General features: G+C 44.8%; 1 protein-coding gene across 1 annotated transcript; it reads left to right on the forward strand.

Moving 5' to 3' along the window:
- The first annotated feature begins 12173 nt into the window (after positions 1-12173).
- Positions 12174-13203, forward strand: LOC144599085 (G-protein coupled receptor 35-like). Its single transcript, XM_078409806.1, has one exon. It carries the CDS (start codon positions 12174-12176, stop codon positions 13056-13058), a length of 885 nt encoding a protein of 294 aa, XP_078265932.1. The 3' UTR covers positions 13059-13203.
- The last annotated feature ends 4870 nt before the right edge of the window (positions 13204-18073 follow it).

Consider the following 18073-nt stretch of genomic DNA (forward strand, 5'->3'; position numbering starts at 1 on the left):
CTGCAGTTCGGTCTGATTGGAACTGAAATGAGCTTCAATGAGTTGGCGTTCAGTGAGAGAGTGCTGCATGATTGCCCCTTGAAACCAGATTGATGAGCAGAGAATTGACCTGATACATTTTACCTGCTTTTTGAGGGTGCTACAATGAATATTTTCTACAGAGAGAGGGGGGCCATTGAGAACTTATTAATTGTGAACGAAATTTGTAAATTGTTTTGCCCCACTTGCAGCTTTTGGTTTGTAGCCTTGTAAATTGGAGTGCTTCAAGCAATTGTCCAAATACTTTTAAAATATGATGAAGGATTCTGTCCACGTCCGCATTCTGAGTTTTAGAACCTTCCCACTTGCTGAATGGATTTATTTCTCGTCAACTTCATTCTAATAATTCAACCCATTACTTTGCTTATGCCGGGGAACTTTCTATTTTGTCAGATAGATGCCATTAAACTTTAGACTTTAGAGATACAGCACAGAAACAGGCCCTTTGCCAACTGAGTCCATACCAACTTGCGATCGCCCCGTGCACTAACACTATCCTACACACCAGGGACAATTATTACAAACCTGCATAACTTTGGAGTGTGGGAGGAAACCGGAGCACCTGGAGAAAACCCACGCGGTCACAGGGAGAATGTACAAACTTTGTACAGACAGCACCCGTAGGCAGGAACGAACCCAGGTCTCTGGCGGGTCTTTTTTACATCAGCAAGACCAAGTGTAGACTAGTTGACTGTTTAACCAAACTTGCACGCAATCCGCTGAGGCCTGCCAGATCTCTCGGTTGCAAACCATTTTAACTCCCCTTTCCATTCCCATATTGACTTTTCTGCCTTGGACCTCCTTCATTGCCAGACTCAGGCCACATACAAACTGGAAGAACAGCGCATTAATGCAGTTTATAACCCAACAGTATAAACATTGAATACTCCAACTTTGAGTGATATCCCCCTACCACCTCTTTCTATCCTGCATCTCCCACGCACAGTCACACTTGTGCTTTCCCATCATTTGTATATTCATCTCCCCTCCCCCTGTCCCGATCCACCCACATCACTTTCTTGGTTCAGTTGAGTTTATTGTGGAATAGAATACTTTATTGTCACATGTGACTAGACACAGTGAAATTCTTTGCTTGCATACACAATGTACACAAATGGCAGCCACCTACGGCGCTGACAAATTTACAAAGCACGCCGGCTCCCCCTTTTGTTCTCCTCCACCCACCCCAGCGGTTCCCCCACACCAGGTCCCCATTGTCCTTTGTTCTCCCACCCTCCCCAATTGTCCATTGTTCTTCCCCTCCCCCCTCACGGCGGTCCCCCCATGCCGGGTCCTCCATTGTTCTTCTCCTCCCCCTTCACGGCGGTTTCTCCACACTCTCATCGAGGCCTCACTGCTGTCGACGCCCCACTTCATGCCTCCGTGGTGCCAACCCGGGCCACAGCCGCAGGCTCCGTCGGCCACTCGGCCAACCCGGACTCTGACCAGCTCCGCCCGGCCCCTCCAACTGACCCGCGAAGCCCCGACCTGGGCTTCTACATGGCAATCCAGGAGGCACGTGTACTTTGGGTTTGCTCTTCACTCCTCATCTCCTTATCTGACACCGTTTTATGTCCTGTTCGCATTAGGTCCTGACTCAAAACGCTGTCTGTCCATTCGCTCCCCAGATGCTGCCCAACCCATTGAGTTCCTCCACCACTTTCAGCCTGGCTGAATATTGTTTTTTTAAATGGTTGTTTTAGTTTTAGTTTTTAGAGATAGAGTGTGGAAACAGACCCTTGATGAGTCCCCGCTGACACGCAATCACCTATGCACTAGTTCTATCGTACCATTAAGGACAATTTTTTTTCCTTTACTGAAGCCAATAAACCTACAAACCTGCACACTTTTGGATTGTGGGAAGAAACCGGAGCACCCGGAGAAAAACCACATAGTCACAGGGAGAATGTGCAAACTCAGTACAGCCAGCACCCGTAGTCAGGTACAAAACCCGGATCTCTGGGGCTGTAAGGCAGCAACTCTGCCACTATAACTATGTTAAATGTTATAGACCCCAAGAGATAAGGACCAATGTGGATATGGTGGCATTTTGATTGTCACTACTAGTTTGGTAACCAAGAGCTTGGGCCTACTGATCTGGAGACATGAAATCAAATCCTACTGCAGTTGTTGTATTGAATGAAATATAGTTGAACAGATATGCATTGTTTTCTCTGGAGTGTCAGAAGCTGAGAGGAAATCTCATTGACGATGCAAACATTATGAGAAGCATAGACAAGGTAGATGTAAGAAAATAACTGCAGATGCTGGTACAAATCGAAGGTATTTATTCACAAAATGCTGGAGTAATGCAGGTCAGGCAGCATCTCAGGAGAGAAGGAATGGGCGACGTTTTGAGTCGAGCGAGACCCTTCTTCAGACTGAGGTAGATAATCAGTTTTTTATCATGGAGTAGAAATGTCAAATACTAGAGGGTCGAGCTTTAACATGAGATGGGGATATTTAAAGGAGACTTTCATAGCAAGTGTTTTTTTATTTAAAACTGCCTGGAACTGGCTGCTAGGACAAATGGTGCAAGCAGTTGTGACACGATTAGGAGCCATTTAGACAGACACATTACTGGTAGTGAATTGAGGGATATAAATCACGTTTAGGTAGATGTGCTGTTAGCACAGACATGGTTCACGAAGGGCCACTTCCTGTTCTGTAGATCTGAAATAAAATATTCCGATTAACAAAGAGAACTACACCAAATAATCCCATTACAGTTCCATCTATAGAAGTACATGTGTTGATTATATGAATGATTGTTCTTGTGTTTAAGACTGAGATAATAAACATTCTTTGGTCAAACAGCTTCACATCATTCAGAATGTTTTGATGTTGATCGACTTCAAATAGCATTAAATCATCTGAGTACAGTGATAGTGTTCCACTGCTTATGTGTGTATCCACACATAGATACACAAATATATTAAAAAATATATAAATATATATGTATGCGCACACACGTGCAATATACGCATCCACTCATGCTCTATGTATATACACACACACACAGGCAGCGCAGCAGTAGAGTTGCTGCCTTAGAGCACCAGAGACCCAGGTTCAATCCTGACTATGTGTGCTGCCTGTACGGAGTTTGTACGTTCTCCCTGTGACTACGTGTGTTTTCTCCGGGAGCTCTGGTTTCCTCCCACATTCCAAAGACGTGCAGGTCTGTGGGTTAATCGGCTACATTGGGTTAATTAGTATATGGGGTAATAGTCAGTCAGCATGGACTCGGTGGACCGAAGGGCCTGTTTCAGCGCTGTATCTCTAAACTAAACACACAATATATACACTATATACATACACTATGCACACACTTATATTTGGATGTTCTTTACATACTAGTGTGCACACACACACACACACACACACACACACACACACACACACACACACACACACACACACACACACACACACACACACACACACACACACACACGGAAGTTGATATCAATAACTCACCTTGTTTCCTGAACAAATCTGAACAGCAGTCTTCACCACTGACGGAAACATCCGTTGGCCATATCAGAAAAACAAGCTAAACCAATTGACAGGAAATGCACTCTATAAGATGAATTAATTTCATCAATATTTCTTAATGAGACATTTTGGTCCATGTGCTTTAAGTTAAGGTCAAATGATCAAGTGCCTTCAATGTATGAAGAACCTTTGACGTAACGTCCTTTAGATTTGGCTCGGGAATTTTCAGCCCCAAGGCACTTTGCCCAGTCAAAAGGTCACAAGCAGCATCTTCATGAAGGGGCACTGTTCTGAACCATTGATCCTCTACAGACACTGCTCACAGATTCTCAGCATCTGCAGATCTCTTGTTGAAAATCAAGAACTAAGAAAAAGAGAACTGAAAATGACAGGCAAGTTCAGTAGATGAATTCTGTGTGGGAAATAAATGAAAGGAAAGAAAGATGAGATAAGAGAGAAAAGAAAGACAGGAGAACCAAAAAAACAAATAAATTAGTAATTTAAAATATGATATGTTTAAGGATTCAGAAACTAAGGGAATTTAACTTGACATTCACAATAGATACTTCGCTGTGCCAGAAAGATTCGTAGTCAGTAACATTTAACATATTATTAAAAGGAAACATTAAATTAAAATCTCAAGACTTAAAACTTGTGGGAAGTTTTACTGGGCCATTAATAGATAACAGGAAGTTTCTTTAAAAAAAAACCATGTTAAAGTCAAGTTATATTTTTTCAAAGCACACACTAAAACATGAGCAATTCACACTTTGCTATGCATCTGTCCCTAATTTGGTGCTGCTGTATCCCCTACCATACATTTTAAGTGCATTAAGAAACACCTTGCGGAACATTGAGATCTGGTGCTATATATATATATATATATATATATATATATATATATATATATATATACCATGTGCCATTACCATAATCAAATTGCCTTGATATTCAATAATGCCAAAATCTAAATGTAAACAAGGTGATGAAGGTACCATCATGTATGAACGTAGACAAATCTCCAGGGCCTGATCAGATATCTCTGAGGACTTGTGGGAAACTAGAGAGTAAATTGTAGGAGCCCTGGTTGAAATTTATGAGTCGTCTTTCAACATAGGAAATAAAGAGGTGCCAGAAGACTGGAGAGTGGAAAATGTTGTGTTTCTATTCAAGAAGGGCTGCAGGGAAAATGCTGGGAACTACAGGCCACTGAGCTTAACATCTGTAGTCAGAAAGTTGCTGGAAAGTATTCTGAGGGATAGGATATGCAGGCATTTAGATGGACAAGGGCTGAATTGGGATAGTCAGCATGGTTTTGTACTTGGGAGGTCATGTCTCACAAATTTGAGTTTTTTGAAGATGTGACCAAAAAGGTCGATGAGGACAGAGCTGTAGACGTATATATGGATTTCAGTAAAGCATTAGACATGGTTCCACATGGTAGGCTGCTCTGGAAGGTTAGATCGCATTGGATCCAAGGAGAGATAGCTGAATGAATAGAAAATTGGCTTCATGGCATACCTGTGCCCAAGAAGTCTTCTCCATCCTGCTTCAACGACTACCGCCCTGTAGCGCTGACTTCAACCATCATGAAGTGCTTCGAGAGGCTGGTCATGAAGCAGATCAGATCCAACCTCCCCCCCTCCCTGGACCCGTTTCAGTTTGCATATCGAGCTAAGCGGTCCACTGAGGATGCCATCTCCTCTGCTCTACACCCAGCCCTCACCCACTTGGACACTAAAAACTCATATGTTAGGATGCTGTTCATAGACTTTAGCTCAGCATTTAACACCATCATCCCCCAGCAGCTGGTTTGTAAACTAACAAATCTGGGCCTCAGCCCCCTTCTCTGCAACTGGCTGCTGGACTTCCTCACTGCCAGACCCCAGTCCGTACGGGTCGGCAGCAACACATCGGACACCATCACGCTGAGTACGGGTGCCCCACAAGGATGTGTGCTAAGCCCCCTGCTCTTCACCTTGCTGACCCACGACTGCACACCCACCTACAGCTCCAACCACTTCGTCAAGTTTGCGGATGACACAACAGTGGTGGGTCTCATCAGCAACAACGACGAGACCCACTACAGGAAGGAGGTGGACCAGCTGGCCGCGTGGTGCACAGACAACAATCTCTTCCTGAATGTGGAGAAAACAAAGGAGATTGTTGTCGACTTCAGGAGAACGCACACCCAACACCCCCACCCATTGACCATCAATGGTGCTGCTGTGGAGCAGGTGAGCAGCACCAAATTTCTGGGGGTGAACATCACCGAGGATCTCTCCTGGAGCAACAACATCACGTCCATCGCCAAGAAAGCCCAGCAGCGCCTCTACTTCCTCCGCAAACTGAAGAGAGCGGGAGCCCCCACACCCATCATGTACACTTTTTACCGAGGTGCCATCGAGAGCATCCTCAGCAGCTGCATCACTGTGTGGTTCGGAAGCTGCACAGCCTCCAGCCGTAAGACCCTGCAGCGCATAGTGAACACTGCTGAGACGATCACTGGCGCCTCACTCCCAACACTCCTGGTCCTTTACACCACCCGCCTCACCCGCAAAGCATTGAGCATTGTGGGTGACCCCTCCCACCCCTCCAACAGCCTCTTCACCCTCCTGCCTTCAGGGAGAAGGTTTCGCAGCCTGAGGTCAAGCACCACCCGACTAAAGAACAGTTTTTTCCACCAGGCTGTCAGGATGCTGAACTCTCTCCCCTCCCTTCCTCCTCTCTCCCCTGCCCCTATGGGACCTGGACTTTAACACCCCACACACACGCACATCCAGCACCAGACACTTTAAAAAAATAAAAAAATTTGAAGTGACTATATTTTATATTTTATATTTTATGTTGATTGTTGTTTGCTGTGCCTTTTGTTTTATGCACTTTGTTCCTCGGGATTGTGGGAAACGGTATTTCGATTTTCTGTCTGTGTAAACTGGCTGAGGATTGACAATAAAATTGACTTTGACTTGACTTGACTTGACTTGACTTCATGGAAGGAAGCAGAGGGTGATGGAGGAAGGTTGCCTCTTGGACTGGAGGTCTGTGATTAACGGTGTGCCTCAGGGTTTGGTGCTGGGCCCGTTATTGTTTGTCAACTACATCAATGATTTGGATGAGAACATACATGGCAAGAAAGTGGGTGGTTTTGTAGATAGTGAAGATAGTTGGGAAAATAGCAGCAGGATCCTGATCGATTGGCCAGGTGGGCTGAGGAATGGTTGATGGAATTTAATACTGAGAAGTGTGAGGTGTTGCATTTTGGGAAGTCTAACATGAGCAGGGCCTACACAGTGAATGGTAGGGTTCTGGGGAGTGTTGTACAGCTGAGAGATCTAGAAGTGCAGGTGCATAGTTACTTGAAGGTGGAGTCACAGGTAGATAGGGTGTTCAAGGCCAGGGCCTGATCAGTCTGAAGAAGGGTCTTGACCCGAAACATCACCCATTCCTTTTCTCCTAGATGCTGCCTGACCTGCTGAATTACTCCAGCATTTTGTAATACCTTAGGGTGTTCAAAAAGGCTTTTGACACATTGGCCTTCATCAGTCAAGGTATTGAGTACAGAAGTTGGCAGGTCATGTGGCAGTTGTATAAGACATTGGTGAGGGCACATTTAGAGTGTTGTGTTTAATTCTGGGCACCATGTTATAGGAAAGATGGTGTCAAGCTGGAAAGGGTATAGAGAAGATTTACGAGGATGTTGCCAGGACGAGAGGGTCTGAGCTATAGGGAGAGGTTGAGTAGGCTGGGTCTCTATTCCTTGGAGTGCATGAGGGGTGATCTTATAGAGGTGTATAAAATCATGAAAGGAATAGATCAAGTAGATGCACAGAGTCTCTTGCCCAGAGTAGGTGAATCGAGGACCAGAGGACATAGGTTTACGGTGAAGGGGAAAATATTTAATAGGAATCTGAGGGGTAGCTTTTTCACACAAAGGGTGGTGGGTGTATGGAACAATCTGCCAGAGGAAGTAGTTGAGGCTGGGACTATCCCAACACAGTTAGACAAGTACATGGACAGGACAGGTTTGGAGGGTTATGGACCAGATTTAGGCAGGCGGAACTAGCGCAGCTGGGACATGTTGGCCGGTGTGGGCAAGTTGGGCCAAAGGGCCTGTTTCCACGCTGTGTCACTCTATGACTCTGTAACAAAAAATGCATGAATTAAGGGAAATGATAAAGAGAGAATTATAAATGATAGAAAAGATGGAAAAATAGATCAGATATGATTGAATGGCGGAGCAGACGCAATGGCCTGAATGGTCTAATTCTGCTAATGCAGTACCAGAGATTGTTAAGGGATTGGACAGGCTAGATGCAGGAAAAATGTTCCCGATGTTGGGAGAGTTCAGAACCAGAGGTCACGGTTTAAGAATAAGGGGTAGGCTATTTAGGACTGAGATGAGGAAAAACTTTTTTATCCAGAGAGTTATAAATCTGTGGAATTCTCCGCCACTGAAGGCAGTGGAGGCCAATTCACTGGATGTTTTCAAGAGAGAGTTAGATATAGCTGTTAGGGCTAATGGAATCAAGGGATATGGGGAGAAAGCAGGAACGTGGTACTGATTTTGGATGATCAGCCATAATCATATTGAATGGTGGTGTGACACGAATGGCCGAATGGCTTACTCCTGCACCTATTTTCTATGTACCGCAAGCCCTGTGATCCTGTGTCACATAGCAACCCATGCATGGTGCCATATTAAAATGCCTTTTGAAAATGTAGATTTGTTATATGTGCCAGTTACTCTTCTGTAGCCTGATAGTTTACTCAGGAAATTCCAGTCTACGTATCAGAGATGATTTCCATTTTATTAAACCACAGGATTCTGCCAAATCAGTTTATGATTTCTTTTAACCACCATTTATGATGTCAGGTTAAAAAACCATCGGATCTCTTCTTTCCACTTTGTTTCTTTAATGAATGTCGGTGTTCTATTTGTGGATTTGCCCACACGGTGAAATTTGGACGGTCATCGATAATGCGTCTAACATCTCTGATGATATCTATCATCTGCAGGTCATCCACTTCATTTTAAGATCTGTTAAATTTTCCAGTTCTTTCTTTTAAATTATTTTAAATACTATAAGTTTCATTTTTTCCGAAAAACCTCCATGTTCTGCCATGTTTATTGTTTCTCCTGCAGTAAGACAGGTAGAAAACATTTAATCAATACTTTAGCCATTTCTTTGTTCCCCATTATAATTTGTTCTGCTGCCGTCTCTATGAGACCCATGTTTATTTATATTCCGCTCTCTTTTTACATAGTAGCAGAAGGTATTGGTTTAATATCGTCACGTCTACCCAGATCCAGTGAAAAGCTTTTGTTCGTGTGCTATCCAATTAAGTCCGCTAATGCCTTACATGAGTACAATTGAGCCATACGCAAGTACAACGGGCAGAACAAAGAGAACAAAACCAGGGTGCAAAATATAGTTTTTCAGCATTGCAGCTTTAGAGTTTCAAAGAAAAAGTCCAATGTCTGCAATGAGTTAGGTTGGAAGCCCACCCTACCCTGTTGGACGACATCTCATTTCATAGTTTTTTTGATTATCTGTTACTGGTTCCTAAACTTGTCCCAATCCTTGCACTTTCCACCTTTCCTGTACATTTTATAAGCTTCTTGTAATCTAATATCATCCTTAATCACCTTACTTCATTACAGATATACCACCATACAATCAATTTTAATTCCCATTGTTAAACAATATTTTTTGGAAGTTGTTCCCCATAGCTGCGTAACTTCCTTTAATTAAATTTCAAAGTATATTTCCGACTAAACTATGCCCTTTTTGAGCTGAGTATATCTTTTTAATGCTAAGTAGCTCAGAGAAGAAACCACTTGCTAGTCTTCAAACCACAGGAAGTGTCACGCTTCAGTCACATGCACCGAACGTAGTAGATTGCATGCAGGAAGGAACTGCAGATGCTGATTACACAGAAGATAGACACAGAATGCTGGAGTAACACCAACGGGTCAGGCAGCATCTCTGGAGAAAAGGAATAGGTGATGTTTCGGTCGAGAGCTCTTCTTCAGACTGAACTTCAGGGGAGAGGGAAACTAGAGGTATGAAAAGGTACTGAATAAATCATAGCAGGCACGGATGACCCAGGAAAGGTGGAGTACGTGGTCTTAATGAATTTCAGGAAGTCGGTACCTCCCACTCCTTCATCCTGTTTTAATGTGACAAACACTAATTAAGATCTGAATCGACAATCTGTAATTCACAGAGACAGCACCCAACAGACTGGAGGCAATGATGTAAACTGGATTACTGCCAAAATTAAAATGTCACACATCCACAAATCTAAATGGAGTGTCAGCATGGGATGTGTTTCGCGAACACACATATTTTTCAGGGCAAATCTACATCGTTTATCAACCTCACTGACTGGAAGTTTTGGCCTTAACACAGTGGGGATTAAACAGTGGTGGAAACTGGACAGAATGGCAGCTCTGTTGTCAATGCTGCTGCCTCACAGCTCTGAGGATCTGGATTCCATCCTCACAAAATTATGAGAGGAATAGATTGGGTAGAACCAAAGAGTCTCTTGCCCAGGGGAGGGGGGATCAACCTCCAGAGGACCGATTGAAGCTGAGGGGAGGGAAAGATTTAATAGGAACCTGATGGGTACGTTTTTCACACAAAGTGTGTTGGGTGTATGGAAAGAGCTGCTGAAGGAGGTAGTTGAGGCAGATACCATTGCAGCGTTTAAGAAACATTTAGACAGGTACATGGATAGGACAAGTTTAGAGAGATATGGGCCAAATGCAGGCAGGTGGGACGTGTAGAATGGACATGTTGGCCGGTGTGGGCAAGTTGCGCCGAAGGGCCTGTTTCCACTGTAATACTCTATGACTCACCTTAGGTGCTCTCTTTGTGGCCTCTGTGTGTTTTCCCTTTGATCACATGGGATCACATGTACCAAAGACTTGCTGGCTGTTTGCTTAAGTAAACAACAATGTGCTGGAGGAACTCAGCGGGTCAGGCAGCATGCGTGGAGGCACTGTGCATCATGGATTTACGAAGGGGAAATCATGCTTGACTAATCTTCTGGATTTTTTTGAGGATGTAACTAGGAAAATTGACGGGAGAGCCGGTGGATGTGGTGTACCTCGACTTTCAGAAAGCCTTCGACAAGGTCCCACATAGGAGATTAGTGGGCAAACTTAGAGCACAGGGTATTGGGGGTAGGGTACTGACATCCACAGTTTAAGAATAAGGGGTAGGCCATTTTGAACGGAGATGAGGAAAAACCTTTTAAGTCAGAGAGTTGTAAATCTGTGGAATTCTCTGCCTCAGAAGGCAGTGGAGGCCAATTCTCTGAATGCATTCAAGAGAGAGAGCTAGATAGAGCTCTTAAGGGTAGCGAAGTCAGGGGGTATGGGGAGAAGGCAGGAACGGAGTACTGATTGAGAATGATTAGCCATGATCACATTGAATGGTGGTGCTGGCTCGAAGGGCCGAATGGCATCCTCCTGCACCTGTTGTCTATTGTCTATCAGGGAAGAGGGATGGTGTTATTTGAAATTGGAGAAGTCAATGTTCCTACTGTTGGGTTGTAGGCTACCCCAGCAGAAAGTGAGGTGCTCTTTTTATTCCAGTTTGTGTGTGGCTCCATTCTGTTCCTAGAACCTATGAACATGAACCCTGGCTTTACATTTCACTCCCCGGCTCCTTTCCTTGTCTGACACCCTTTTACATCCTTTGAATAAAATGGGTATGGGGAGAAGGCAGGAACGGGGTACTGAAGAAGGGTCTCGACCCGAAACGTCACCCATTCCTTCTCTCCCGAGATGCTGCCTGACCTGCTGAGTTACTCCAGCATTTTGTGAATAAATCGATTTGTACCAGCATCTGCAGTTATTTTCTTATACTAATGATCACATTGAATGGCGGTGCTGGCTCGAAGGGCCGAATGGCCTCCTCCTGCACCTATTGTCTATTGTCATTTACTCCACCCATCTGCCATTGATTCTCCACCCCCTCCCTCCCCGTTTATTAATCTGAAGAGGATCCCGACTCTAGACACTTTGTTTCTTGTTCGCTCAAGAATCCCGCTTTATGTCTGGCTGCTGTATGGCTTGCCTCCTGTAAATAACCAAATACCCCTCTGGTGGAGGTTTGCGACCAACAGAATTCAAACTGGGCATTTTGGGCATGTGACCTCGAGTGAAGTGCAGGAAGGAAATGGGACAAATGCGATTGATTGTTCTGCTGGAAGCTGGCATGTGTCCAGTGGGCCGAATGACTTCCTTCTGTGCGGTGCAGATTGAAAACTGGACTCCCCAGTTTGAGAGGCTTCACAATACACCGCCTTATTCCAAAACCCTTGCGTGAGGGATTTCAAATGCCATTTTTTTAAAACCGTGCTTTGGCTTGTGTTATTTTTTTCCATAACTACCCCTGTTTTTTTAATCTCTTCCATGCAACGTTAGAAAAGACCAAGCGAGCCGTGTCGCCAGCCTGGTCGTTAATTGCAGATAAGCACGCAAAAGGATTCATCACAATTACGTGACCGCAGCCTTGGGCAAACGGGACCTATCTGATGTTACTGCTTGAGGTTCAACTGAATGTGAAAGCAACGGAAGAGCGGGTGAAGTTGGAGAAATCAGACTGACTGCTCTCTCCACGACCATGACGTGCAGCATGAACACCACCACCGACTCCCAGTTTGTGAAGACCTTCCAATACGTGGTCCACATCCCAACCTTCGCCCTGGGACTGCTCATCAACTCAGCGGCGCTCTGGATACTTTGCTTCAGGTTGAAGAGTTGGACGGAGTCCATGATCTACATGACCAACCTGATATTTTCCGACCTGCTGTTGCTTTTCTCGCTGCCGTTCAAAATGCACGCCTACCAGAAAAGTGGAGAGTGGCGCCTGAGTCCCCGCTTCTGTGAGTTTGTGGAGTCCCTGTACTTCGTCAACACCTACGGCACCATCCTGTTGATCATGCTGATCTCCCTGGACCGCTACGTCGCTATCAGGCATCCCATTCTGGCAAGAACCATCCGATCGCCAAAGAAAGCCGCCGTCGCCTGCACTGTTGTGTGGCTCTGTGTGTGGTCTGCCAGCATTCCCAATTACCTGCAGGCAAATCCTCTAAACCACCAGTGTTTCTCGGGTTTCGGTGAATTTTGGGACCGCGGAGCAATTCCCCTGGCCATGCTCGCCCTGTTTGCGATTGCTGCGTTTGTTGTCATTGTCTGCAGTGTGCGGATTCTGCGAACTTTACGACGGGTGGTCGTGGAGAGAGAAGGAATAAACATGAGCACGTCTATGAAAATAATCACTGCCAATCTGATAACTTTCCTTCTCTGCTTCACACCGTATCACGTCGCCATGTTACTGTACCTCTTGGCAAAGAAATGCTACATGCCAGTCGATTACCAGGCACCGCTGCGGGTGTTTCTCCAGATCTCTCAGTTTCTGGCGACGACAAACTGTTGCCTGGATGCCATGTATTACTATTTGATCATTAAGGAGTTCTGGAAATCGAAACAGCGAAGGATACAGTGAATTGTTGAATTATTTCAGTCGGTATAAGATGACTTCCAAAATGAAGCGACCCCTCATGTTAGTGGATCAAATGTTTCTCTCTTAATTTTGCTCTGCAGCTCTCGAGACAATGGGAGCTGGTGATGAAAGTGGACTCATGGAACTGTACCAACGCATACATTCAAAGTGTCTTCCTAATGCTTTGTAACCTATACTTTTGTTGTTGAAAAAAAGTTACTGGGGGTCTTATTTCTACAAGGCAGACCAAAGAGGACCCTAATGCTTGACTATATTGTTTCAGTGGTTGGACCAGTCCTCGACCTCTGTATATTTATTCCAGCTCAGCTGGAAAAGCAGTCTTTCCAAAACACGCAGTGTTGGAGGAACTCAATGGGTCAGGCAGCATCCTGTGGGGGGAATGGCCAGGTGATGTTTCAGGTCAGCATCCATCATGGGTCTTTGCAGCTGGTTTCAGAGAACAAAATGTGAAATTTCAGATCTCCTCTAGGCTGATTCCTGATTCCTTTGTGTGGTTGGAAATTGGTTTAGAGCAGACAGGAAGATGCTGGGGTTGCTGCATCACTCAGTAAAGTGAAACATCATGTTTCCACCCTTGCATAAAAAATGTGCTCCAAATTATGCTCAGTCTGTCTCAACCAGTTTGGTCTGTGCATCAGATTGAGTGTGATTTATGGCTCTTTTTCACGTGGCGATTTTGTATGGTGACTTTGCATCAGTTAAGGATTTGTGAATAAGCTGTGAATGAACCTATGCAAAGTCTCATCATGGCTGACTGGAATGGACCAGTGATGGAATATTGAGGCACCAAGTTTAGAGGGAGCTGTTCAGGGAGTGCTGGGATGAACGCAGGTGTGACTACCTGCTTCCCCAATGCTGGACTGGAGGTTGTGTAAGAAGACAACACCTGGGGAGTGAATCCAAGCAATCAGAGGCATTCACCCCCCCCCCCCCACAAAATCCAGAGGGACTCACTTGAACAATGATGAGAAATCTAGTTCATTTGTTGCAATGGAGTTGCATTCATCAATGTCTTTTGTGATCGACTTCTTAATAATGATGCAAGTAAAATCTGTTCCTAAATGTTACCCACTATAAAAATCTACTTTCTTCTGTCACAGCCTGCATTACGCATCTGATATCTTCACAAATTCGCAATCGAATGATGCAGTACCAATTGCTTGTGAGAAATTTGTTTTTGTTTAACCAGTAACACAATTGATAGGCATTGTGCAATCAGTGTATCCATCCATCTGAAGGTCAGCAGACATCCTTTATTTCAGTGCAGTGCTCGGCACAGATACACTCCATGGCAATGGAGCTCTTCGTCAGCAATGCTCCCAGCCCGAATGGAACTTCGAAATAAATTTTGAGTTAAGAGGGAGGCAAATGGTAAAGTTTGTGTGACGGTGCGTCAAGTAATCATGAGGAATATTAAACAGAAGAAAAGGCAACCTAGATTGGATGAAGCAAAATATGAAATGAAACAAGGAAATCATATAAGAACAGTAGAATACTTAGAACATTCAAAGGAATTGCTAAAGCCAGGTGTGGTTATCTCAACTATAAGGGGCAAGTCTAATAGAGGAAGATGTAGAGATATCAATTCTAAAACTGATGCTTAAACTGAAAAGATAGCCTTCCATTAAAAGATTATGGAGGTCTGAAAGGGCTCGCTGCAGAAATTGTTATTATTGAGTTACGGGGCTGAAGTCTGAAGAAGGTTCTCGACCCGAAACGTCACCCATTCCCTCTCCCCTAGATGCTGCCTGACCTGCTGAGTTACTCCAGCATTTTGAGGTACCTTCGACTTGCGGGGCTATATTGACGCACACGCTGGGCTGTTAAATGAAGCCAAAGAGATGGCTGAGTGTATGTCCACATGTTTGGAATGTTAAATATGTAAATTGTGCAGTGGGACTGCAGAGGAACCGCTTATTAGTTAAAAAATACCCCACAGAGAGCAAAGGCAATCTTTGTTCTACTGCTTTAACTAATTCTGGGAATCCATCATTCAAAACAAAATGAGTCAGCAAGTGCAAATTCATAGAATGATGGTGCTTACCTTGTTGATTCTTTGCTCTTACAAGCACTGCAAAATGCTTGTATAAACATGATAACTGTTGACACAGGTGGGTTGGATTGAACCTCCTAGAGGGGATATTCAATCGCACCGTACTTGTGGAGAAAAAGGCAATGTCTGGTGCACCCCCTTTGCATTTCTGCCAATCTTCAGAGATGAAAATTTAAACAAAAATTCCAGATGGTGGAAATCTGAAATAAAATCAGAAAAAGTTGCCTGGCCTGCAGATTGTGTACAGCACCTGTGGAATAGAATAGAATATAGAATAGTTCCTTTATTGTCATTGTAACATGAGCCATGTACAACGAAATTGTAAAATGTCAGCCAGTCAGTGCACCATTCAAACATTTCTAAAAGCTAACGATACATACAAGGTAAAATATTTTAAAAAAGATAAACAACTAAAATAAATATCATGAAAATAGCACGCATAAACACCCAACCCTACATCCTTCTGTCGATTTCACAGTCTCTTATTATGTATCGCCCCTGCGTTCCTTGGCGGCTACATTTAGTGCCTTTATAGCAGTGGGGTAAAAACTATTTTTAAGTCTGTTTGTCCTTGTCCTTGTAGATCTGTACCGTCTGCCTGACGGTAACAGTTCAAACAGGGAGTGTCCGGGGTGGGAAATGTCCTTTATAATACTCTGGGATTTTTTGATGCAGCGGGAACTGTGTAAGTCCTCCAAGGTAAGTAGAGGGCAGCCGACAATCCTCTGGGCGTTGTCAATGGCCCTCTGGAGCGCTTTCCTCTGAGCCGCTGTGCAGCTGGTGTACCATACGCATACACAGTATGTTAGGATGCTCTCAATGTAGCACCGATAAAAGGACAACAGCAGTCTCTGAGTGATGTTATTCTTCCTGAGCACCCTCAGGAAGTGCAGTCTCTGCTGGACCTTTTTCAGCAGCGCAGAGGTGTTCACGCTCCACGTCAGGTCCTCCTCAATATGGATTCCCAGGAAGCGGAAATCCGCCACCCTCTCCACACAGTCCCCTCTGATAGTTAATGGTACCATGTCCGTTTTATTCTTTCTGAAGTCTATTATTATTTCCTTTGTCTTTAAGGTGTTGAGGAGCAGGTTATTTTCTCCACACCACACTGTCAGCTGCTCCGCCTCATCCCGGTAGGCGTACTCGTCCCCCCCGGTGATGAGTCCCACCACCGTAGTGTCATCCGCAAATTTGACAATGGTGTTGCTGTGGTGGGCGGGGGTGCAGTCATGTGTATAGATGGTGTAGAGCAGGGGGCTCAGCACGCAGCCCTGTGGAGAGCCGGTACTGAGGCTGAGGGCCGTGGATGTGTGATGGCCCACTCTGACTCTCTGGCTGCGAGCTGACAGGAAGCTATTTATCCACATGCAGGTGGAGTGTGGAAGTCCCAAGTCCCCCAGTTTGTCCACCAGTTTATGGGGAAGGATTGTATTAAAGGCAGAGCTGTAGTCCACAAAGAGCATCCGCACGTAGCTCCCCGGCTGCTCCAGGTGGAACAGTGCAGCATGGAGGGCTGTGGCTATAGCGTCCTCTGTGGATCTATTCGCTCTGTACGCAAACTGGTGGGGGTCAAAGCTTCGGGGCAGGAGTGATGTGATATGACCCCGGACCAGTTTTTCAAAACACTTCATCACCACTGGTGTGAGTGCGACTGGCCGGTAGTCGTTGAGGCTGGAAATGTGGGGTTTTTTGGGCAAGGGGACTATGATTGCGGACTTCAGACAGGATGGAACAGTGGACTGGGCCAGAGACTGGTTGAAAATCCTCGTACAGACTCCAGCCAGCTGGTCAGCGCAGTCCTTCAGCACGCGTCCAGAGACGCCGTCGGGTCCAGTAGCCTTCCTTGGATTGATGGCCCGCAGCGTGCGCCTCACCTCATGCTCCTCTATCTTGAGGGTTAGGCTGCTGTGGACCATGTGGTGTGATATGGCTGTCTCGGGTGGCTCCACTTCAAAGCGAGCAAAGAAGAGGTTCAGCTCCTCTGCCAACGAGGCGTCACCTTCAGCAGCTCCAAGGTTGGTCTTATAGTTGGTTAGATACTGGATCCCCTGCCACACCTGCCTGCTGTTGTTACTGTCCAGGTGGTCCTCTATCTTCCTCCTGTAGTCTAATTTGGCCTCTCTGATGCCTCTCTTCAGGTTAGCTCGGGCCATGCTGTATAAAGCCCTATCGCTTTATAGAGTGGATATTAAAGACCTTTTCATCAGCACTGGAAAAATGAGAAAAGATGTAAAAACTGCAGAGAGTATTGGGGAGGGATAGGAGAAGGGATAAATGATAAGAGGAAGCATGGGTTGCTGAAGTGATGTTTCAGTTACTGGATGTTTTTAAGAGAGAGTTAGATTGATCTCTTGGGGCTAACAGAATCCCCAGGGATATGGGGAAAAAGCAGGAACTGGGTACTGATTTGGATGATCAGCCATGATCTTATTGAATGGCAATGCTGGCTCGAAGGGCTGAATGGCCTACTCCTGCACCTATTTTCTATGTTTCTATGTTTCAATGAAGCTTTTGTAAATAATGTAAGAATTCATGGCAAAGAATTGTCACAAAAGTACACCAACAGCGTGCTATCATGTAACGTTTGTAACTGAAAGTGCAAATAAATGTGAGATTTCAGAATGTATTTGAGATTCACTTTAAACTGAGACTGGTCTGTTTCCTATCTGCAAAATTAATAGTTCCCCAAACTTCAAATATTCTTTGACAGAGTTGCTTCCTCTTCTGTAGACGGAGGCATGGTGTGCAGAATTGTAAAGTGGCAAACTGCTAAAAGTGATTGTGCTTCTTTTACATTTTCTAATGTATATGCGTGTACTTGTGCTCATTAAGATTGTTTACATTTGGTCAAGGCAACTGAATCGAGTAATGGATAACTAGTAATGTGCGGAGTTCTCGTTGGTCTGAACTCGGTGGGCCGAAGAGCCTGTATCTCTAAACTAAA

Source organism: Rhinoraja longicauda, chromosome 13, assembly GCF_053455715.1.
Source record: "Rhinoraja longicauda isolate Sanriku21f chromosome 13, sRhiLon1.1, whole genome shotgun sequence".
NCBI classification, from domain to species: Eukaryota; Metazoa; Chordata; class Chondrichthyes; order Rajiformes; family Arhynchobatidae; genus Rhinoraja; species Rhinoraja longicauda.